At 41.7% G+C, this 25,297-nt stretch overlaps 1 protein-coding gene across 3 annotated transcripts in view; it reads right to left on the minus strand.

Annotated features, from left to right (window-relative positions):
* Window positions 1-1,815: 1,815 nt before the first annotated feature.
* The window catches only part of LRIG2 (leucine rich repeats and immunoglobulin like domains 2), a 61,021-nt gene continuing 37,539 nt past the window's right edge, over window positions 1,816-25,297 (minus strand). For all 3 annotated transcript variants that reach the window (XM_058439449.1, XM_032154965.2, XM_032154966.2), the window contains exons 12-18: window positions 21,937-22,100; window positions 19,144-19,464; window positions 16,953-17,234; window positions 14,851-15,300; window positions 13,291-13,440; window positions 10,213-10,503; window positions 1,816-5,320 (exon numbers count right to left, since the gene is read on the minus strand). In XM_058439449.1, the coding sequence (XP_058295432.1) occupies window positions 5,094-5,320; window positions 10,213-10,503; window positions 13,291-13,440; window positions 14,851-15,300; window positions 16,953-17,234; window positions 19,144-19,464; window positions 21,937-22,100 (1,885 nt within the window). In that variant the 3' untranslated portion in view covers window positions 1,816-5,093. The remainder of the gene's footprint in view (window positions 5,321-10,212; window positions 10,504-13,290; window positions 13,441-14,850; window positions 15,301-16,952; window positions 17,235-19,143; window positions 19,465-21,936; window positions 22,101-25,297) is intronic.

Here is a 25,297-nt window from a genome sequence, read left to right on the forward strand (position 1 = left end):
GCTCTTCACATTTAAATAGATTGCTGACTAGTTATTTAGGCAAGCTAGGAATATCTAAGAAGGACATATCAACCATCTGAGTTGACATAATGGAAAATGACCTGGCTCTTTAGGAGACCAGACTCTGACAGCACTGTCAGTAGAGGGACCACTGCTAGAGCAGAGAGTCAGTACTCCTACATGGGTTTTTTTTTTTTTTTTTTTTTTTTTGAGACGGATTCTCACTCTGTCACCAGACTGGAGTGCAGTGGCACAATCTCGGCTCACTGCAACCTCTGCCTCCCAGGTTCAAGTGATTCTCCTGCCTTAGCCTCCTGAGCAGCTGGGACTACAGGCGCACACCACCACGCCCAGCTAATTTTTGTATTTTTAGTAGAGATGGAATTTCACCATGCTGGCCAGGATGGTCTCGATCTCTCTCGTGATCCGTCCACCTCGGCCTCCCAAAGTGCTGGGATTACAGGCGTGACCCACCGTGCCCGGCCTCCTACATGAAGTTTTCTAGAGCACTGGCTCACAGGCTATCTTCTGCCCGCTCACACATGACAGGTGATGCTCATTGGCACAGTCTCTGGCAGCCTGGCCCTAACTCCACCTATTCCATTCAGGAAATCTATCAGAATTTGAGCGAGAGTAATATAATTATAGGGATAACTTCGAATACATTAGAAAGGTGAGTCACAAACTAGTTACAAATTAGTTGTGGTACACCTGTCAACTCATTCTGATACTCTAGTGTGCTATAAAACCAGCATTCAGACATTCTGCTCTAGAGAGCAATGGGTGGTTTTTCAACTGAGTCAAGATTCTTTGTTTACTAATACTGTTCAGAAGCAGAATTTTTTTCTCCTAATGAGTATTTCTTAGACCATTACTCCTGCTATAAAGGAAATACATCTGGCTCAAGTCAGAATGAGCAGCATCACTCTTGTTCTACTCGAACAAATGTCACCAAAGCAGCTTTTTATTAAAGTAGCATAATCCTCCTTAGCTCCTGGAGGGAATTACAGATTCACAGAATGTTACAGCTGGAAAGGGCTTTACAGCATCTAGAAAAATGTCCTCATTTCATAAATGAGAAAATCTAGCCTAGAGAAGTAAAAAGACTCACCCTTGATTACAAAGCCAGTAACAAGCAGAGTCAGGAAGTGAACGAGGTCTTAAATTCTGAGTCAGTCTAGTACAAACTACACCATAATCTAGTAAGAAAGGAAGAAGAGAGATCGCAGATTGAAGGGATAGGAAATTGTGATCTTTAGGAAGTTCAAAGTGAAAATGATCAGAGGCTGACCTATTAAGAAAGAAAAAGGTGGGCAGTACTAAACAGCTCAAGAAGTGCTGCTGCCCATGGGAGAACACTTAGGATTGAAAATAAGTATGAATAAATGCTCAACTTTCTGGCAAAAAGTTGAGAAATTATGTGAGTTTGGAACCCTTGAACAAGGACTTAAAAATAGATATTTTTATTTAAGTGGCTGAAATTAGTGAGTAATATTGGATTTAGAGGAGAGAACTGGACAGGAAGTGTAAGGAAATCTGAAAGCACAAAGAAAGAATTACGTTGCATTAGAGTGTGAAGTTCTTTATTTACCTAAAGCTCTTTGGTATCAGAAATTCAAGAAAACTTTTTGGCTTAATCGCTTGTATAAGATGAGGACCACTCCAAGGCTTTACAGTATAAGAATTTGGGGGCCAGGTGAGTGGCTCATGCCTGTAATCCTAGCACTTTGGGAGGCCAAGGCAAGCAGATCACCTGAGGTCAGGAGTTCAAGACCAGCATGGCCAACATGGTGAAACCCCATCTCTACTAAAAATACCAAAAAAAAAAAAAAAAAAAAAACCCAGAAATCGTGGTATGACTGTAATCCCAGCTACTCGGGAGGCTGAGGCAAGAGAATTGCTTGAACCTGGGAGGCGGAGGTTGCAGTAAGCCGAGATCATGCCACTGCACTCCAGCCTGGGTGACCGAGAGGGATTCCATCTCAAATAATAATAATAATAAAAGAATGTTTGCATGTTCTTCTACTCCCAAGAGCACTCTTCCCTTCTTAAGATATACTGCGCATTGGTAAAAGATTAAAAACAAACTCGGAAAAGAAGCAATCTTTGGTTTCCTGGTCAATGAAGAACTTTGCTGAAAGAAGATATTCCCATTCAGAGAAAGCACAAAGTGAACACAACTAGAAACAACTAAAACTCAGTCTGGTATTTCAATACTGTGTCATAACAGCCAGACAACTTTCCAGCTGTTCTTCAAGACAGAACACTCAGATTCTGACAATGAAGAAGATGGATGTGGCCCAGTGCAGAAGTCAGATGGACCAATTGGTTCCAGAAGCTTTCTACTTGCAAATAACCTGAGTGATGAAGATTACAGGCTCATGAGTGATAACACTTGCTAGGCACTATAGGTGAAGTACAGAAGAGTTGCTGAGAAGGTTACAACAAATTAAAGAGGATTCCCCACAAGAATCAGGTGAAAATAGAGGTGGATGATGTCTAGTACTAGTAATGGATCTGTAATAAAGTGGCTTACCTCTTTTGGACAAACTGAAAATATGACAGGAAGTAAGCAAAGAGAAAACCAAGCTTGGACAGCAGTGAGCCAGAGTAATCCATATAGTGGTAATTTCAGATTCAATGTAGGGATCAATTTTATCCTTAATAATGGAAGGCTGAATACAGAAAATGAATATGCATCATTTGCAAGACTTCCCAGGGGAGAAAATAGGGGAAACAGAGGAAAGTGGAAAATCCACAATCTGAGTCAACATTTGCAAGGCCACCTAGGTCAGGTACAAAGTGCGACAGAAGTATTAATGAAAGTTCCACTTACCAGAGGTCAGAGAAGACTGAGAAGCAGGAGCCCAGACCAATGGAGAACCAGAGCGAGAAACAAATGTAGGTTGCCTCCAAATTCATGGTGAGAAGTTCCACAAATATTTCATGATAATACACATCTCAGACTGTTGAATGACCCCTGGTAAATGAGACAGAGATTTTCTAGAACTCAGCAACATGAGACATTGAGAGAGCAAATAACTGACCCATAGTTGCAAAGTGGCATGTTTTTGCAGCTTTTGGAACATGGAATGCCTTTCCAGGAGAACATTCTCCAGACACAATCAGAAATGGTGCATCTGGGGCACTGAGACTGAGAAATCCAGTCATAGTCCTGATTGTGATAGTAGGAAGAGTTCATCATGGGGAATATTTGCCAAGATACAGCACACCTAATAGAACCCAGTTAACATCTCCAACACCAAACAACAGTCACTTTAGAAAGTGAACAAAGAGAACTCAGAAATAATATTTTCACATTGTGAGCAAGCAGGTGTGAGAATCTATTTCACTACCAACAGAATTCCTGTTCACAGAATTTCAAATACTCATTTAAATAATACACCTGTTGCAACTCAAAGAGCATTAAAGCAGACAATGACAAGATTTGCAGACTCAAATATGGACAGTGATAGTGATTTATATCCTAGCGGCGCACCCCAGTCAGAACATGGCAAGAGCAAAGTTACAGAACGAAAGAGATGGTTCTGATATCAGCAACTGTTCTGGCTCCAATTCATGTCACAGTACTGCTTATGATTCTGACTCAAGTTCTGCAATCTTTAAATCAGCCTCCAGTTTTTGAAGCGTTCATTATACATAAACTAACAACCCGATCTAACTCATTGGTTCCTGAAGGAATGACTGAACCTTCCTGAATCAATTTCTGTTTCAGTAAAAAGGGAAGGAGGGAGGGAAAGGGGGAGGAAAGGAAAGGAATTTCCAAACAAGTTTTCCTCTAGGTGCATACAGCTGTGACAGGACTGCCAGGCTCTGAAAGAACAAGCTTTTTATGTTAGAAAGGGAGTATCACCTAGCACTTTTAAACAGATGGCAAATGACCAGAAGTATGAACCTCTAGGCACGAAGAAGGCGGTTAATTACACCAAGACTGTGTTTATGTGTATACAGTCACTAAGTAGCTGCCTCCATAGATACACTTTTTAACAATTAAGTTTTTAAAACTTTTTATTTATTTATTTTTGAGCCAGGGCCTCACTCTGTCACCCAGGCTGGGGTGCAGTGGCTTCACACAGCTCACTGCAGCCTTGATTTCCCGGGCTCAAGTGACCCTCCCACCTCATCCTCCCAAGTAGCTAGGGGTACAGCAGCATGCCACAATGTCCAGCTATTTTTTTAATTTATTTTTTGCAGAGACAGGGTCTCACCATGTTGCCCAGCCTGGTCTCAAATTCCTGGCCTCAAGCAATCCTCCCACCTTAGCCTCTCAAAATGCTGGGATTACAGGTGTGAGCCACAGTTTTTATACTTTAAATAAAATGTTTAGATCTCACTAAATCGAGTTATTTAAAATCTGTGATCTGAGAAGCTACTTGTCAATATTATAACTGGATATTATATATAATTTTGGCATATCAAAAATATTTACATTGCAGCCAACACATACGGTCAATGAATACAAAAATTATTTATAAATGCACATATATTTACAATGACATCCCAGGACAAAAAAAAAAAATTCACAAGAATAAAAAACCTTTGACCTGGTACCAGTTGGTCAAGCCTGGGATTCTTGCCAAAGACCTTGAATATCAAAGCCCCAGTCTCAACTATCTGCCTGAAACCACTGAAGAATCCCAGGCACACTTCCCAGAAGGCTCCAGAGTTATTTTTGCTCCTTGGAAGGCAAAGTAGAACATCAAAGTAGTGATGTTTTCTCAGGACCATTCTGAAGACTAGGGCAATCCAGGATGTTAAGCAGCATGTGACTCTTCCTGACAGGCAGATGCACACCAGGGCACATCCCCATGGAACCATCAGGAAGCACATTTGCCCCGTATCTTCCCTCTGCCGGTGCTGAACATTTTTGATGAGCTGTACCCATTTCTGTCAGCTGTTGCCATTTCTTCATCAGGTATAAGACCAAACAACGCATGGCCCACCTTGGTGCAGTCAGATGTAATCATGAAGAAAGAGTAAAGCAAATGCTGACTTCGGAGTTTCTTCTGAGCTCTGAGGTAGTAAATGCAAAATTAATGAGTCTCTGCCCAGATTTCATCCTGAAGTGAGTTTCATGTGCCCTCACTACCATCTTGAATGTTCCGAGTCCTACTAAAATCAAAAGCATGATCCTGTAACCTGTGGCAGGACACGGAAGAAGCGGAACAGTCTGGCTCTCTCCCTGCCAGGCCCTCATTTTGATGAAGTTGTGGTGACTCATGGACTGGCTGCTGGGAAAAAGGAGGATGAGGCAGGCCTAGTTCTCTGTTTATGTTCCACACGGGCCACTGTAATGTTTCTGAGAATGAAAGACAAGAATTATCAGTAGTGACTGGTAAAACTTAATATCCTTTTAGCCAAATCCTCAAAGAAATAAAGATGTTCGGCCGGGCGCGGTGGCTCACGCTTGTAATCCCAGCACTTTGGGAGGCCGAGGCGGGCGGATCACGAGGTCAGGAGATCGAGACCATGGTGAAACCCCGTCTGTACTAAAAATACAAAAAATTAGCCGGGCGTGGTGGCAGGCGCCTGTAGTCCCAGCTACTCGGAGAGGCTGAGGCAGGAAAATGGCATGAACCCGGGAGGCAGAGCTTGCAGTGAGCCGAGATCGCGCCACTGCACTCCAGCCTGGGTGACAGAGCGAGACTCCGTCTCAAAAAAAAAAAGAAATAAAGATGTTCAATATTCCTGAATAGGGACACTGAAATCAAACATACACACACACACACACACACACACAAAACACCACCAGAACATGGTCTTTCAAATCCCTCCACTTCACAAACCTAACCAATTATTTACTGAGATCATACTATATATCATCTACTGTCACCTGTTATTTTAGCGATTCTGTTGCTACAAAATTTTTTATTTTTATTTATTTATTTATTTTTTGAGATGGAGTTTCGCTCTTGTTGCCTGGGCTGGAGTGCAATGGCGTCATTTCGGCTCACCGCAACCTCCGCCTCCCAGGTTCACGCAATTCTACTGCGTCAGCCTCCCGAGTAGCTGGGATTACAGGCATGTGCCACCATGCCCAGCTAATTTTGTATCTTTTTAGAGACAGGGGTTTCTCCATGTTGGCCAGGCTGGTCTCGAACTCCCAACCTCAGATGATCAGCCCGCTTCAGCCTCCCAAAGTGCTGGGATTACAGCCTTGAGCCACTGTGCCCAGCCACAAAATTTTTAAATAAAACTCTTTAAACACATGGAAAAGAACTAAAAGACAAAATGGTATCCATATTGTAATGAAAGTTTCATGATAGATAATAATCATTGATTCAGTGCAGCCATTATATCTTTAAATATGTCACAAAATTGTTTTAAAAATAAACAGCCATTCCTTCCAACTCCTAGCATGTCAACAATTCTAACAACAAATGATAGTCAAAAGGAGCTATATTAAATCATATTATCTGCACACTGGTTTCAAATATGCATTTCTCATTCTTCTTTATTACAATGGTGAACTATTTTCCCAAAGACTTTACTGAAAGTTATATTAACTTCATAAGGTGCATTTTAGAAAAAGCTAGCCAAACATTATAAAAACAAATACCCAGAAATAAAATCCATGTGAAAAGTAAGCTAGAGCAGGGTTTCTCAAGTTTTAATTAACATGCACACAAATAACTTGAGGATCTTGTTAAAATGTAGACTCTGATTTGCTAGGTCTGCGCTGGGATCATTACTCTGCATTTCTAACAAGCTCTTAGGTAATGGTGATGCTGATAGTCAAAAGACCAGACTTCAAGTAAGAAGAAGCTAGGATACCCCACATAAAAAATGGCCAATGTGCCAAAGCACTCTCATTTGCTGATTTCCGTACTTACGGACCAGATTAAAAATTAAGGCATCCCCAAAGTTAGAAAAAAGATGGGACTACATTTCTGGTCCTTCTTAAACCCTTTTGGTATTAACTCTTCTAAGACACCCAACAGTAAAAGTGGATTTACTGTTGGTGCATTTCTTTCATGAACACTTAAAGAGATTAACTTCAATAATAGTGCTTTCCTCTGACCTGTAACCTCTTTAGAAGTCTTTAATCTCTTAAGAACAACAGAGGCTGGGTGCAGTGGCTCATGCCTGTAATCCCAACACTTTGGGAGGCTGAGGTGGGTGGATCACCTGAGGTCAGGAGTTCGAGACCAGCCTGGCCAACATGGTGAAACCCTGTCTCTACTAAAAAATACAAAAAATTAGCCAAGCGTGGTGGTGGGCACCTGTAATCCCAGCTACGCAGGAGGCTGAGGCAGGAGACCCGGAAAGCGGAGGTTGCGGTGAGCCGAGATCGTGCCACTGCACTCCAGCCTGGGCGACAGAGCAAGACTCTGTATCTCAAAAAAAAAAAAAAGCATAACTCAGATACTTGCAGGGATGGTTCTGGCAGGAGTAAATGATCTAATGTGGGACATGAAGTAGTAAATGCAAAATTAATTAATAAGTCTCTGCCCAGATTTCATCCTGAAGAGAGTTTCACGTGCCCTCACTACCATCTTGAATGTTCCACGTCCTACTGATATTAAAATCAAAAGCATGATCCTGTAACCTGTGGGACATAATCTAACACGGGACATTAGATCATTCACTCCTGCCAGAACCATCCCCGGGAGTATCACAGTATACTTTGCCTTCCTCTGTAAACCTGTAGTTCTCACCTCCTACCCTATCCTTTTTTGAGACGGAGTCTCACCCTGATGTCCAGGCTGGAGTGCAATCACTCAATTTCGGCTCACTGCAACCTCCGCCTCCCGGGTTCAAGCGATTCTCCTGCCTCAGCCTCCCAAGTAGCTGGGATTACAGGCGCCCACCACCATGCCCAGCTAATTTTTAATTTTTTAGTAGAGATGGGGTTTCACCATGTTGGCCAGGCTGGTCTCGAATTCCTGACCTCGTGATCCACCCGCCTCAGCCTCCCAAAGTTCTGGGATTACAGGCGTGAGCCACCGTGCCCAGCCTGACCTCCTACCCTATTCCAGTGCTCTTCCATGTCAGGCTGACAGAAGGATGAAAGCTGATGAAAAGCTTGGATGGACAGGAAGACATACATGCTCAGCATTACTCTTCATGATCTAGAAAGAGTTTTGTTTCAAATGCCAAGTGGTTATCAAATGCCTAATCTATACAATATAATGTATATTTCTTTTCCTGGGCCATGTTTGGGGACACAAGCCCAAAACTGCGTTCTCACTTATGACCTTGATCATACCTCATGGAAAAAAACACCCGCCAAGTGAAGCTGAGATTAAATGTTTACCTGCTAGAACAGCAACAAAACAAAACATTTAAAACTCTTCTCGGCCGGGCGCGGTGGCTCACGCTTGTAATCCCAGCACTTTGGGAGGCTGAGGCAGGCGGATCACAAGGTCAGGAGATCGAGACCACGGTGAAACCCCGTCTCTACTAAAAATACAAAAAAATTAGCCAGGCGTGGTGGCGGGCACCTGTAGTCCCAGCTACTCGGAGAGGCTGAGGCAGGAGAATGGCGTGAACCCGGGAGGTGGAGCTTGCAGTGAGCTGAGATTGCGCCACTGCACTCCAGCCTGGGTGACAGAGCGAGACTCCGTCTCAAAAAAATAAAAAATAAAACTCTTCTCAGCCAGGCATGGTGGCTCACGCCTGTAATCCCAGCACTTTGGGAGGCCGAGGCAGGCAGATCACGAGGTCAGGAGTTCGAGACCAGCCTGGACAACATGGTGAAACCCCATCTTATAAAGATAACAAAAAATTAGCCGGTCGTGGTGGCACATGCCTGTAATCCCAGCTACTCGGGAGGCTGAGGCAGGAAAATTGCTTGAACCTGGGAGGCAGAGGTTGCAGTGAGCCGAGATCACGCCACTGGACTCCAGCCTGGCGACAGGACTAGACTCCATCTCAAATAAAAAAAAAAAAATCTTCTCGGTAGGCCGGGCACGGTGGCTCATGCCTGTAATCCCAGCACTTTGGGAGGCCAAGGTGGGTGGATCACCTGAGGTCGGGAGTTTGAGACCAGCCTGACCAACATGGAGAAACCCCATCTCTACTAAAAATAGAAAATCAGCTGGGCATGGTGGCACATGCCTGTAATCCCAGCTACTCAGGAGGCTGAGGCAGGAGAATTGCTTGAACCCGGGAGGCGGAGGTTGTGGTGAGCCGAGATCGCATCATTGCACTCTAGCTTGGGAAACAAGAGCGAACCTCCATTTCCCCAAAACAAAACAAAACAAAAAAATCTTCTCAGTAAAAACCATCACCAAATTATGCCCAAATTTTATTCTTACCATTTTTTGGAGACAGAGTTTTACTCTGTTGCCCAGGCTGGAGTGCAGTGGCACGATCTCAGCTCACTGCAACCTCCATCTCTTGAGCTTAAGTGATTCTCGTGCCTCAGCTTCCCGAGTAGGTGGGACTACAGGCGTGCACCACCATGTCAGGCTAATTTTTGTATTTTTAGTGGTGACAGGGTTTCACTATGTTGGCCAAGCTGGTCTCAAACTCCTGACCTCAAATGATCCACCTGCTTTGGCCTCCCAAAGTGCTAAGGTTACAGGCGTAAGCCACTGTGCCCGGCCCCCCATATTTTATTCTTTTATTTAAATAAAGATGGGAGAAAAATTAATACCCTATATGATACCGGGTGTGGTGGCTCACACTTGTAATCCCAGCACTTTGGGAGGCCAAGGCAGGCAATCACATGAGGTCAGGAGTTCATGACCAGCCTGGCCAACATGGTTAAACCCTATCTCTACTAAAAATACAAAAATTAGCTGGGTGTGGTGGTGCAAGCCTGTAGTCCCAGCTTCTTGGGAGGCTGAGGCATGAGAATTGCTTGAACCAGGGAGGCAGAGGTTGGAGTGAGCCAAGATTGCGCCACTACATTCCAACCTGGGTGACACAGCGATACTCTGTCTCAAATAAATAAATAGCCTGTATGAAACCTTTTAAAAGCTTTTTGTGTATGGCCTCTGAATTTTCAGTAGTGTGATCCTGTTACCCCCACAAAAGTTGTTTCTATCCTGTAGATGAAGACTTCTTTGTAACTCTAGTATGCAGAAATCTCTGGTTATAGTTTACACCATTTAACAATGGCCGGTTACTACTATATACCAGTCTGTTTGCTTCCTGTCAAATGAGAGCACTACCTATATGATAAAAGGAAGAGTCAGTTAGACGAAAGTAAAAACAAAATAACAACAAAAATGCATCCTTTACCACCGCTCATCTGTGTGGAGGGAAGTTTCTTCTCACTTATCCTCTCATGGTTGGTGGGAAAGGCAGATGGCTCTCTGTTGGCTGACGATATCAGGCTCTCTAGGGCAGTAGTATCATGGGCAGGATGTGCTAAATATGTCTCTTTAGGCATTTGGACCATGAGGCTGGACAGTGTCTGATCAAGAACGTCCTCCTCAGCAATATAGGTGTATGGACAGTATTCTCGGGTCCTGGAGTAGATGTTGGCATTGTCATAACAATCTGAGCAAATCACCCGGGTACCAGTGCCACCTAATAACAAGAAAAAGCATCTAAATATCTTTCTGTTAAGGAATTATTTTTTGCCAATCATCAGTTTTCTTCAACGGTTGTCATCATCATTGCTAGCATGTATTGAGCACTTACTTTATAAAGTAGGTGAAGTTTCAAGCCATTTCTGTGAATTGATTCATTAATCCTCACAACATCCTTATGAGGTATTATTATTATCCCCACTTTACAGATAGGGTAAACTACAGCACAAAGAAGTTAAGTAACTTAACCAAAGTCATACCGCTGCTGGGCACGGTGGCTCACGCCTGTAATCCCAGCACTTTGGGAGGCTGAGGCAGGCGGATCACAAGGTAAGGAGATCTAGACCATCCTGGCTAACACGGTGAAACCCTGTCTCTACTAAAAATACAGAACATTAGCCAAGTGTGGCTGCATGCGCCTGTGGTCCCAGCTACTCAGGAGGCTGAGGCAGGAGGATGGTGTGAACCCAGGAGGCGGAGCTTGCAGTGAGCTGGGATCACGCCACTGCACTCCAGCCTGGGCGACAGAGCAAGACTCTGAAAAAAAAAAAAAAAAAAAAAAAAAAAGGCATACTGCCAGAGTGAGGAGCAGAAACAGCCATTCTGGCTCCAGAGCCCATGCTCTTGAAAACTACACTGAATCATCTCTGTCTATTGTGGATAGATCATGCCCAAATCAAAGGAGCAAGGTAAGGCTGGTACTGTGCTACAAGACTCAGGCTTGGCTTAAGCAAACTAAGTCAGAGAATAAGGAGTTGTGATGACTTCACTTCATGAAAAACCATGTTACTTTCATAAGTCAAGAGGTTAAGTAACACCAATTGCTACAAGCATCCCTAGAGAAAGCTTCTGACAATGAGGAGTCCTGCCTGACAAGTACATAGTTGACAGAAGTATAGGTTTAACAATGAACTCCCTGGATTATTATGTGCTTTGAAAACTGAATGATGAAGGAGAGAAGAGAGAGTGAGAAATAAAGAGTGAGTTACTTATTCAAAATCATGTAACAGGCCAGGAGCAGTGGCTCACGCCTGTAATCCCAGCACTTGGGGAGGCCGAGGCAGGCGGATCACCTGAGGTCCAAACTTTGAGACCAGCCTGGCCAATATGGTGAAACCCCGTCTCTATTAAAAATACAAAATAAGCCGGGCATGGTGATGGGTGCCTGTAATCCCAGCTACCCGGGAGGCTGAGGCAGGAGAATCGCTTGAACCCAGGAGGCAAAGGTTACAGTGAGCTGAGATGGTGCCATTGCACTCCAGCCTGGGCGACAAGAATGAAACTCTGTCTCAAAAAAACCAAAAAAACAGAAAAAAAAAAATCATCCAACAGAATGTCAGAACTGGAAGAGAATGAAAGGTAATTTAGTTTAACCCAGAAAGCAGTGTTATTTCCCACATATTGCAAAGAATAGACTTTTAAGTATTCTTTTAAAAGTCAGAAATGCCAGCCAGGTGTGGTGGCTCATGCCTGTAATCCCAGCACTTTGGGAGGCTAAGGCAGGCAGATCACAAGGTCAGCCGTTCAAGACCAGCCTGACCAACATGGTGAAACCCCTGTCTCTACTAAAAATACAAAAATTAGCCAGGTATGGTGGCGCACACCTGTAATCCCAGCTACTTAAGAGGCTGAGGCAGAGGAATCGCTTGAACCTGGGAGGTGGAGGTTGCAGTGAGCTGAGATTGTGCCACTGCACTCCAGCCTGGGTAACAGAGTGAGACGCTTTCTCAAGAACAAACAAAAAAAAGAGTCAAAACTACCATATTTTTCATGAAAAGCCAAAATCCAATTTATCAATTAGATAAAGTTCTGTTGACACCCAGCCTAAAAAAGTCTCTGAAGAAATGGAATAAATCTTTCATTTGTATAGTATTTGAAGTACCACACAGATTTGTTGAAAAGATCTGTGAGAATCTTGGGGGAAGTGCTTTACAAATTATTGTCTCTTTATTTAAAAATTAGAAAAGTAAAGCTCAGATCTTAAGTAACTAGTTCATGGTCACAGAGCTGGAAAAAGGAAGAAGTATCAATCAAACCCAATTCTTCTGTCCCTTAATTCATTCAGTTTTGTCACTCCCTATGGGAGCAAGGGTGGAGGGAGAAGAGCTCTGTATGGGTAAGCATCTCTATATGTTGGGATGTCACATTCATTTAATTAGAGAACTCTTTACATCTCTCTTACGTTCTCCAATATATGCTGAGAACCATTGCTACCCTTTGTTGATTTCTTTTAGAAGTGGGGAGTCTTGCTATGTTGTCCAGGCTAGAGTATAGTGGCTATTCATAGGTGCGCTCACAGCACAATACAGCCTCGAACTCCTGGCCTCAAGTAATCCTACTTCAGCCTCATGGGTAGATGGGACTATAGGCATGCCACCATGCCTGGCTCCTAGCTACCCTTTAAACTTTACTGAATGTCTACCTGTCAGGAAGAGAAACCAACCTCCCTTGGATGTGGTCTGAAGGATGCCCGTGCCTGAAAAGGGTAAGAAAGAGATACCTGAAAAAAGTTTGCAGAACATCCCTTTTCTATAATTACACAAGTATGGGAGCCTCTGCTATGTACTCTGATCTCTTGTTTAATGTGTTTCTCCGCTCTGCAAGATGATTTTCTTATCCTTTTAAGACTTTGGTCAATTTTCATCCTATTTTGCATGTCGCTAAATGCTTTCATTAGGTATCTTACTTTAAAATATTGCTTCAGATTAATGGAGAAACTACACACTGAAAAGTAAACTCAAATAGAATAGGTTGAAATTGTAACCATAAACAACAGAGTCATTACCATCAGTGCCTTTGTGTATATATCCATTGGCAGGAGGCATAAGTTGCTGATGACTGCCTGCCTCAGAGTTGCTGTAGCCTTCCTGTGGCTCAGACAGCGTTCCTTGGGAAGACAAGTAGCTGGGAATGTCTGCAGGCAGATTGAGCTCCTCTGTAAAAGAGACATTTTTAACTCTCAAAAGTAGGCAGTTGAAGCCAACACTCAGAAGACTATTTTGCAAATGTGTTCCACTTTGATACTATTAGCAAGAAAAACTGTATGTACCTAGGACTGCAACAGCTCTTGGTACTTCCCCTAAAACTATTTCTCGCTAGAATTCTTCTCAAAGCTTCACTTTAAAAGTTTCACCAAAAGAAACAAATCCTAAAGGTTGAAATCTTATCTACTGCCACACTTTCATAATCTATCTTTTCTTGCAGGATTTCAGGGTAAGAGGTGTAAAAGACTGACCTCAATGATCCAGTTTGATATTCAAGGGGAAAAAAAAGAGAGACTGATCTCAATCACAAGGGCTCCACTCTTCCTTACAGCAAAATTATGATGAAAAGGAGCCTTAGACATTAAAGAGAATGCATCTGTAATGTGTTTTTAAGAGTAAAGTTTGGCCGGGCGTGGTGGCTCACGCTTGTAATCCCAGCCCTCTGGGAGGCCAAGGTGGGCAGATCACGAGGTCAAAAGATTGAGACCATCCTGGTCAACATGGTGAAACCCCGTCTCAACTAAAAATACAAAAATTAGCTGGGCATGGTGGCACGCGCCTGTAGTCCCAGCTACTCGGGAGGCTGAGTCAGAAGAATCGCTTGAACTTGGCAAGTGGAAGTTGCACTGAGCTGAGATCATGCCGCTGCACTCCAGCCTGGCAACAGAGCGAGATTCTATCTCAAAAAAAAAAAAAAAAAAGTATTTACAAATTCTTAAAATTGGTCAGATGCAGTGGCTCATGCCTGTAATCCCAGCACTTTGAGAGGCCAAGGCAGACAAATTGCTTGAGCCCAGGAGTTTGAGACCAGCTTGGGCAACATGGCAAAACCCGACTCTACTAAAAATATAAAAAATTAGTTAGGTGCGGTGGCACATGCCTATAGTCCCCACTTCTCAGAAGGCCGAGATGGGAGAATCACCTGAGCCCGGGAAGTCAACGCTGCAGTGAGCCATGAATGTACCGATACACTCTGACCTGGGTGTTAGAGTAACACCCTATCTCAAATAAACAAAATTCTTTCCTCAAAGAGGTTCTATTATGAACCTATTCCTCAAAGAGGTTCGGTTCTATCAAAGAAGTTGAACATTTTAACAACAAAAACTCCCTTCTATCACATATCAGGTAATGCATCACAGCTCTTCAGTTTTTTGAGGGGGAAGATGAGGTCTCGCTATGTTGCCCAGGTGGGCCTTGAACTCCTGGGCTCAAGCAGTCCTCCCACCTCATCCTCCTGAGTAGCTGGGACTACAGGCATGTGCTACTATGACCAGCTCTCGGTTTTTTATATTGTACAATTAATCCTATACTACATTCTTGACTCAAGTACAAGCCATAGGTGTCATGTGGGTACTACTTACCTGTGTTTGTGATACTATAGTCTTCATTTTTCCTTCTCATGTGGTAAATAACAATGACCCAGATCAAAGAAGTGCCAACAACACAGCAGACCACAACAATGATGACAATGCCAACTGTGGTCCAGCCATCATCTTCATGCCCAATGCTACTCTGGGAAGAGTCACAGTTGGGGGATGAAATGACATTTAGGTAAATGTGGCCACGTTCTGTCCCAAGGGTGTTAGACATAATGCAGGTATATTTCCCAGCATCTTCTAGCCCGGCCTCTACAATGATGAGAAGCTGATTGGCTGCAGCAAAGAAATGTCGTTCTGTCACCAGCAAAGGCCCATCATCTTTAGTCCAGTTGAGACGAGGGGCAGGACTCCCTCCAGCTATGCACTGTAACACCGCAGTTTCACCTCGGGTTACTGTCTTATCCTCCAGGGGTCTAATAAATGAGGGTGTCTCTAACAGGAAAACATTTTAAAAAAAAAATGAAAAGTTAGGCAATTTTATTCCCTAATTCCTACTGAATTAGACCAATGGGGGCATAATAAAATGAGTAATTTTATATACTCATGGGAGGATTAGAAGTTAATGTTTCAGAACAAAATCCTGAAAAAAGCCTCAATCTTTTCTCAGTAATTCCAGCTTTGGCAAGCTATCCTAAGAAAGAAGTTCAGGGCAGCTGCAACAGCTGGAGGGGGTGAGTAGGGGTGACCCATTAAAAAAGATTAAAAACAACTTAAAAAAAAAATTCAAAGATTTATATGCAAAGATGTTTAATACAAAATTTGTAACTTTAAAGAATAAAGAAAAATATTTTAAAATCTAGCATAAAAATTATTAAGTAAATTATAGTATAGTCACATGATGTTTTACAAAGACTTTAATAACAAGGTAACTTGTGGTACAGTATTAAATGAAAAAAATGTAGGTATATTTAACTACATAAAAGTGAGAGGAGAGAGTCTAGAATATGCTAAAATCCCTATGTATTTGAGTGACTTTCCTCCCCTTTTCCTAATTTTCTGTATATCTTAACATTTTAAAACAATAAATGACTTATTTTTCTAAGGCTAAGGCGGGCGGATCATGAGGTCAGGAGTTCGAGACCAGCCTGACCAACATGGTGAAACCCCGTCTCTAAAAAAAAATACAAAAATTAGCTGGGCACGGCGGTACATGCCTGTAGTACCAGCTACTCAGGAGGCTGAGGCAGGAGAATCGCTTGAACCCGGGAAGTGGAGGTTGCTCTGAGCTGAGATTGCGCTACTGCATTCCAGCCTGGGCAACAGAATGAGACTCCGTCTCAAAATAAATAAAAAATAAATAAATAAATAAATAAATAAATGACTTCTTATTTTTCTGGTTATACATGTAAACAATACAAACCAACAAACTTAAAAAAAAAAAAAATAACTGACATCTAGGAAAATAGAGAACTGGAAAGTAGAATTTACCCTGGATTTGAGTTCCACGAAGAAAAGTATTGTAATAAGGAAGAAAAACAAAACAAACAAACAACAACAACAAAAAAAACCCAGGCTAGCCGGGGGAAATTTTTAGGAAAAAAGGCATTTTACCAGAAATAGGGTTAAGAAGAACACACTGAAAAGGAAAGCAGAAACTCTAACTAGAAAACACATCTTTTTTTTTTTTTTTTTTGTATTAAATTTTTTTTGAAAGTGAACTAGGAGCAAACAGTTAAATAGTCTTAGGTTCCTATCAAGTAATAAGTGAAGCAGCATCAAATGGCTGGGATACTCCTAAAAGAACAGTGGAACTCTCAATACAAACTCACTGAATAGTAAACACACCTACATGAAATAGAAACCTTACAGAGAGGGACTTAAAAAGATAAGTTGATAAAGGAATTTGAACTTTCAATTATTGTGATAAGGATGCCTACCTAATTTTGCCCTATGTATTTTCCCACATTTCAGTTATCTGACCCACTAATTCCTAGACTGACATAATCTTGCATAAAATTGTGAAATAAGATAAAGATCTAAGAATCACAGAGGTAATCTCAAACTTATTTTTCTTGCTCATTAAGACCAAGAGTAGCTCCCAAAGACTCCAACAAAAGCAGGGACCCATGGAGCAGTAAACATACCTAACACTGTTAGGGAAGCATTTGCTGAGAGACCTCCTGCTGTATTTTGTGCCATGCAGCTATAGATTCCCATATCTTCTATTTTCACATTGGCAATAAAGAAGACGTCATCCTCGGGCATGACGTGCATGCGTCTTTCTCGAGCCGCAGGAAAGTCAGTACCACCATCTTTCTGCCAGGAAATCTGAGGTGCAGGGTGTCCCTCTGCAGCACATTCTAATCTGGCCATGGCACCAGTGCGAATAGTCAGATCCATTGGCGTTTTCAGAAAAGATGGCATCTCTGTTTCCAGAAAGATCAAGAAAAAGTGGGCAAGGGAACAAAGACACATATATGCATACAAATAGGCATGAAAGAGTCTGGTAGGCAAAACACCCCCTAATGTTCCATTTCTTTGTAAAGACAGGCTCTCTGATTGAGAGTGAATATAGTTTTATAAATTTAAAAAAACAAAAACTTTAGAGATAGGGTCTTGCTCTGCTGTCCAGGCGGGAGTATGGTGGTGCGATCATAGCTCACTGCAGCTTTAAATTCCTGGCCTCAAGCTATCCTCCCACCTTGGCCTCCCAAAGTGCTGGGACTACAAGCCTGAGCCACAGCACCCAGCCAAGAGTGAACATGGTTTTGAGAACATCTTTTCTTCCAGAACCTCAGAGTATTTGGAGCACACTGATGACTGTGTCTTCTAGGATGCATGATACACTTAATCATCAGCTGGAACTAGGGAAAGCAGAAGGCCACAAACCACCTTTGAACTTCATATTTTAGAACCTGATATTTACTATGACTCTCTCACTTATGAAGCTAAATGATGCTTCCCTGGGAGGCTGAGGCAGAAGAATCACTTGAAACCAGGAGGTGAAGGTTGCAGTAAGCCGAGATCACACCACTGCACTCCAGCCTGCATGACAGAGTGAGACTCCATCTCAAAAATGTTCCCAAACCAACATCTACAAAGCTATCAAGGAAACTGCATGCTAAAAAAAATTTATGCCTTCAAAAGTATCATTAAAAAACACAGAAGCGAAACATAAGTACATCTTTTGGTTGTACAAACCCTAAAATGTTGTAGTTATTCAATTTGATAGGCAATAGATAAATCAAGCTGTTTTTGAGAAACTTTTGCAGGAAAGAAGAGTATTCATTTTTAAAATGATCCTGTGTGGAGTGGAAAACCAAACACCATATGTTCTCACTTATAAGTGGGAGCTAAGTATGAGTACACAAAGGCATACAGAGTGGTATCATGGACTTTAGAGATTCAGAATGGAGAGGGTGAGCGGGGGCTGGGGATAAAAAACTACACATTAGATACTATGTAAGCTACTCGGTGATGGGTGCACTAAATTCTCAGAATGCACCACTATAATTCATCCATGGGAAAAAAAACTCACTTGTACCCCAAAAGGTACTGAAATAAGGCTGGGTGCAGTGGTTCATGCCTGTAATCCCAATACTTTGGGAGGCCGAGGCAGGCGGATCACTTGCACTCAGGAGTTTGAGACCAACCTGGCCAAAATGGTGAAACCTCGTCTCTACTAAAAATACAAAAATTAGATGGGCCTGGTGGCACACATCTGTAATTCCAGCTACTCAAATTACAGGAGACAGGAGAATCACTTGAACCTGGGAGGCGGAAGTTGCAGTGAGCCGAGATCATGCCACTGCACTCCATCCTGGGCGACAGAGTGAGATCCCATCTCAAAAAAAAAAAAAAAAAAAAAAAAGAGAAATTAAAATAAATAAAAATACACACACACACAAATGATCCTGTGTAACTACATTTAGACAATGATAATGACCATTAGACCCAAAAATGTCCTAAATATTCCCAGTTATTAGAAGGCCCATCAAGAATAAATTTCATAGTTATCAAGAGAGATTTATGGTTCTGGAATGAAAACTGAGAATTTCATAAGAATGTCTTCAAAAGCATAAACAGCAGCGAAAGTAGCACATCTCCTAGGACCATAGCATTTACCCTTCAATCAAAGACCAATTAGAGACCATAAGTGGGCAGACTGACTAATCCAAAAATCCCACCCACCTGATAAGTTATCACAACTCAAAAGACAATAAGAGTAAGAGTCCTACTTAAATGTCAGGTTTAGCCTAATTCTCTCAAGCAATTCAAAACTGAACATGAAAAATCCTTCTAAACTAAAATAAAACAAGGAGCATAATTCCTTACCATTTACAGTCAGTTTGGCTTTCTGAGAATAATTAGAACCAAAGTGATTAGTAACAATACACTGATATTTTCCTTCCTCTGTGAAATTCACATTGAAAAGATGTAAGATACTAGTATATTCCAGAGCTTCTCCAGCTTGCTGCCGATAACGAACAAAATTCTCAATATCCACGTCATACAGGATTTCACTGTCTTTGCGCCACACAGTGGACATGGGTGAATCACTGCTGCTCACTGCAGTGCATGTCAGAGTCACATTCATGCCTCTTAGAGCAATTATGGTTTCAGGATGTGTCCTTATCTGTGGCTTGAGAAAATCATCTAAGGGGAAAAAAATGCATCCATAGCCAAGTCAGTTATTTATTTTTGCTTTAGATTCAATTTTAAAACAAATACTATAAAATTGTGTGTTCTGTTTACAAAGTGGCATATTAAAGTTCAAAGAGACTACAGAGCTAGAGTCCAATTCCCCTGTTTTAATGGGGGAAATGAGGCCCAGAAAATTCAAATGACTTGCTCAAAGACATGTCAGTCAGTGGCAGAGCCTGGACTGGAATTCAGGTTTCCTGACTTCAGGATCCAGCACTTTCCCTTACTGTCACCTGTGTGCTCAGAATGTATTTCTCAAGCATTATCAGTTATCGGGGAAAAACAGAAACCTTTTATTAGGATTTCAAGACAAGTTCTACTTCTGTTACCCCTTGTATATATGTATGTGATAGATAAACATGTATATGGCCAGGCGCAGTGGCTCACGCCTGTAATCCTAACACTTTCGGAGGTCGAAGTGGGTGGATCAACTCAGGTCAGGAGTTCGAGACCAGCCTGACCAACATGGCGAAACCCCGTCGCTTCTAAAAACACAAAAATTATCCAGGCGAGGTGGCGGCTGCCTGTAATCCCAGCTACTTGAGAAGCTGAGGAAAGAGAATCACTTGAACCCGGGAGGTAGAGATTGCAGTAAGCCAAGATCACGCCACTTCACTCCAGCCTGGGCAAAAGAACGAGACTCTGTCTCAAAAAATATATGTATATATGTAACCATTATCCTTTCTGTGCCAATATAAAATGGGGGGATTATGAATGATTTATATTTCACAGAGAATACCTAATAAAACAAATTATTTGAAAGCATTTTGTATGTGCACAGGTTTCACCTGAAGTAGTGAAAAAATCCAAATAGGTCAAATGTCCAACTGAAGATTGGCTTAGGACTGGCTAATAAAATATGGATTCATAATTAATAATGTTATTGGACTGATTGAGAGAAGCAGGTATATAAATTCTTAACCAGTATCTCCACTGGATAACATTTCATTGTGCCATAAAAGCAGTAAGTGGAAGGGGAGGAAAAAATATATGGTATGTCTATATTTAAAACTAAGTAAAAAGGGAATGTGTGGCAATGTCAGCAGAATTTAACCTTTACTAGATTCTGTTTTCTTCTTTAAACTTTGTAAAAAACAATGGATGTATTTTGTGAGCCCGAACTTCCAAGTGTGTGTTCTGTTCCAACCATCTTTAAGTACACTGTGAAAACGGATTTGGCAATATATAGGTACTCAAATGATCAGAGATACTAGGGATATGCAACATAGATACACTGATCTAAAAGTTCTCCTATGTAAAGCTAAGAATCAGTCATTCCACTTTAAAGAAAAAAAATTTTTTTTTTGAGACAGAGTCTCACTCTGTTGCCCAGACTGGAATGCAGTGGCACAATCTTGCCTCACTGCAACCTCCAACTCTCGGTTCAAGTGATTCTCCTGCCTCAGCCTCCCGAGAAGCTGGGATAACAGGCGTGTGCCACCATGCCCAGCTAATTGTTGTATTTTTAGTAGAGTCGGGGTTTCGCCATGCTGGCCAGGCTGGTCTCGAACTCCAGACCCCAGGTGACCCACCTGCCTCGGCCTCCCAAAGTGCTGGGATTACACGTGTGAGCCACCGTGCCCGGCCTAAAGGAAATTTAAGTGTAAAGGAAAATTTTCCAAATTGAGAAAGAATAATATAGAAGTATACCTGAAATTGGCTGGGCACGGTGGTTCACACCTGTAATCCCAGCACTTTGGGAGGCAGAAGCAGGCAGATCACCTGAGGTCAGGAGTTCAAGACCAGCCTGGCCAACATGGCAAAACCCCGTCTCTACTAAAAATACAAAAATTAGCCGGGTATGGTGGCACACGCCTGTAATCCCAGCTACTCAGGAGGCTGAGACAGGAGAATCGCTTGAACTCAGGAGGCAGAGGTTGCAGTGGGCTAAGATCACACCACTGCACTCCAGCCTGGGTGACACAGCAAGACTCCATCTCAAAAAAAAAAAAAAAGTATATTTGAAATTGCAAGTGCTAGAATCAGGACAACTTGTCTATGACTATCTCTCTCCCCTCAAGGAAAAAAACAAAACTCTGCCACTTTAATGTTATGAAACTGCATAAAAAATATGAAACACACAGAATCAGTATATTCTTACATTGCTGGTGACAACTTTAAACTAGTGCTATCTTTTTGGAAAGTACCTGGTGGCACTTTTCAAGATCTACTAAAAATATTCGTATAAAAAAACCCATATTGCTTGATTCAGGAATCTGACTACCAAATACCTAACCTAAGGTTAACAATCCCCCTAAAAGAGAAAAGCCTTCATTCATTAAAATGCCTGTGATCATTTTTAATGGCAATTAAAACTGTATGATTACAAAAATTCCTAGTGGAAAACTATTCTGGTTTAATTTTTTTAATTCTGTTAAGATTATAATTGTGTAATATATAAAATTTTAAAACAAAAATACAAACCACAGACAAAATCTTTCAGATCCACATTCAGGATGCTTTGTCCTGCTAGCCATTCAGGGTGTGCACAGCTTACATTCACAGAATGTTGAAAGTTATTATCAACCAACCATTGAAGTAGCCACTTCAAATGGCAGTCACAGAGCAAACTGCTTGTGTTCAGAATCCTGCAGGAAAGAAAAGAGGAAAAGCATCCTTTGTTTTCCTTTTCATTCTAAATGTCTTCGGTATTAAACCTTACCACACACCTATCCATTATTCTTGCCGAAAACATTTAACATAAATCTAATCATGAGAAAACAAATTGAGACTGTCAGCCAAAATTCTTTAAATATATCAACCTCATGAAAGGCACTAAAAAAGAGAGAGGGGAACAAGGGTGGCCAGGGGTCTATTTTGAAGATGATTAAAGAATCATTACAATAAAATGCAATGTGTGATTCTTGATTGAAAAAAACCATCTGCAAAGGACTTTTTTTAACATTGGGGAAATTTGAGTATGGACTGTGTATTAGTTAATATTATCTTATCAATGTTAATTTCTTTGGGTGTGGTAATAGTGATGTCTTCGTTAGAAAATGTACTTGTTCTTAAAAAATACATGCTGAGATATTTAGAGGTAAAGTGTCATCATGGCTGCAACTTTTAAATGGTCAGCGAAAAAACTGTGTGTATGTGTATATATATAGTTGTGTGTATGTGGAGAGAGAGCAAGAGATAAAATGAGAGAGGAGGAGGGAGGGAAATAGAACAAATTTAGCAAAAAGTTAACAACTGGTGAATCTAGATAAAGGGTATAGGGGTGTTAATTGTACCTTCCTTTAAATTTTTGAGGTTTAAATATTTCCCATGAAAGTATGGGGAAACTCTTACTATATATTGGAGCATTGAGAGATCTTTGTTGTAGACAACATATAACTATTGTCAAATTATTTCATCAACACTAAAAACACTTCAGCACTAGGCCAGGCTCAGTGGCTCACACCTGTAATCCTAGCACTTTGGGAAGCAGAGGCGGGCAGATCACCTGTGGTCAGGAGTTCGAGACCAGCCTGGCCAACATGGCGAAACCCTGTCTCTACTAAAAATACAAAAATTAGCTGGGTGTGGTGGTGGGCACCTGTAATCCCAGCTACTTGGGAGGCGGAGGCAGGAGAACTGCTTGAACCCGGGAGGCAGAAGTTGCAGTGAGCCGAGATCACGCCACTGCACATCAGCCTGGGCAACAGAGTGAGACTGTCTCCCAAAAACAAAACAAAAAAAAAGAAAACCCACTTCAGCACCATGCAATGTGTAATGCAATCTAAACTAAGAGCCCTGAAAAAGTATTTGTCGTTTATAACCCTGTAAAACATATCTGAAAAATCAGTATTTTCTCTCAATGACCCCTTAAATGTCCCATCCACTTAGAAGCAGGGAAAGTAAATTATTTTGAGAACTTGTTTTATGTGCATGATCAATCCTTATCAAGTTTAATGTTTCGCATAAAGTATCTAAGATCTGATTCCACAAGTTTCAATTTTAACTTTTTTTTTTTTTTTTGAGACAGAGTCTCGCTCTGTTGCCCAGGTGGAGTGCAGTGGCGCAATCTCAGCTCACTGCAACCTCCGCCTCCTGGGTTCAAGCAATTCTCCTGCCTCAGCCTCCCAAGTAGCTGGGACTACAGGTGTGTGCCACCATGCCCCGCTAATTTTTGTATTTTTAGTAGAGACGGGGTGTCACTATGTTGGCCAGGATGGTCTTGATCTCTTGACCTCATGATCCACCTGCCTTGGCCTCCCAGAGTGCTGGGATTATAGGCGTGAGCCACCACGCCTGGCAAAGTTTCAATTTTAAGAATGAAAAAAATTGACTTACATTGTTCAACTGTTCAAAGTTGACTTATATTGTTATTAAACAAGAGAGGCACTGGCAAAGATTACTATGCTTTTATAATGCTTTAACAAGTTTCATTGAGTAATTTTTTCTCTAACAGTTGGTTTGAACAAACTGCTATTGCAGAAACTTTAATGCAACCGTGTTTTGAGACGGAACTCACTGTGTTGCCCAAACTGGTCTCTAACTCCTGGACTCAGAGGATCCTCCCACCTGAGCCTTCTGAGTATCTGGCATTACAAGCATGAGCCACCACACCTGGCTCTAATGCAACTTTTTTACTGAGAATTGTTGGTTGCTTTTGGTTACTTTAAAAGTCATATTTATAATACTTTTTAGGTCAACATTTATTAAAATCTCTTTTTATACTTTTTGGTATTCCCCACAAGGCTTTGCATCAATAATAGGAGGTGTATGAAAAAGTTGCATATAAATTTTAAAATACTTTCCATTAAAATTATATAATTATAGTAGCAAATTAGAAAGTACCACTAAACCAAGAGGGAGAGAAAGCCCCCCAAATCCTCACTACTCAAAGACAACCACTAGCAATATTTTAGTATAATCTATCCACACACTTGTTGAGAGAATACCATATACTCTGTTAAGTACTTGTGGTCAGGATTTGGTTAGTATATGAAGAATGGAAAGAAGCAGAAGAAATAGAAGTGAAGGGAGCTACTGTGAATTAAGTTTTGTCTGTGGCCAGGCACTGGGCTAAATACTTTATTTATTTATTTATTTTTTTGAGACAGAGTCTTGCTCTGTCACCCAGGCTGGAGTGCAGTGGTGAGATCTCAGCTCACCGGAACCTCCACCTACCGGGTTCAAGCAATTCTCCTGCCTCAGCCACCTGAGTAGCTGGGATTACAGGCACATGCCACCATGCCTGGTTAATTTTTGTATTTTTAGTAGAGACAGTTTCACCATATTGGCCAGGCTGGTATTGAACTCCTGACCTCGTGATCTGCCCGCCTCGGCCTCCCAAAGTGCTAGGATTACAGACACGAGCCACCGTGCCTGGCTGAGGTAGGTATTTTCAATTCCATTTTCTAGAAATGGAAACAGAGATTTTGGAGGCATTCAGTATCATGTCTAAAATAAACAGTAGAGTTAGGATATGAGCCCAGGTCTTTTTGAGTCCAGCTTATATTATACCTAAGAAAACATAAATTGGACGAGGTCACTTCTCTTTTCTAAAGATACAAAAATTAGCTGAGTGTGGTGGTGGGCGCCTGTAATCCCAGCTATTCAGGAGGCTGAGGCAGGAGAACTGCTTGAACCCAGAAGGCAGAGGCTGCAGCGAACTGAGATCGTGCTACTGCACTCCAGCCTACGTGACAGAGGGAGACTCCATCTCAAAAAAAAAAAAAACCAAAGACTTTTATTTTGCCATGATGTGTAATCTTATGGAGGCTGAAGAGACATCTAGGGGCTCTGTCTGGATATCTCCAAAGTCCATCTGAGTGTAGATAAAATACTTAGTCTA

This window comes from Hylobates moloch, unplaced genomic scaffold, assembly GCF_009828535.3.
Source record: "Hylobates moloch isolate HMO894 unplaced genomic scaffold, HMol_V3 SCAFFOLD_5, whole genome shotgun sequence".
Taxonomy (NCBI): domain Eukaryota; kingdom Metazoa; phylum Chordata; class Mammalia; order Primates; family Hylobatidae; genus Hylobates; species Hylobates moloch.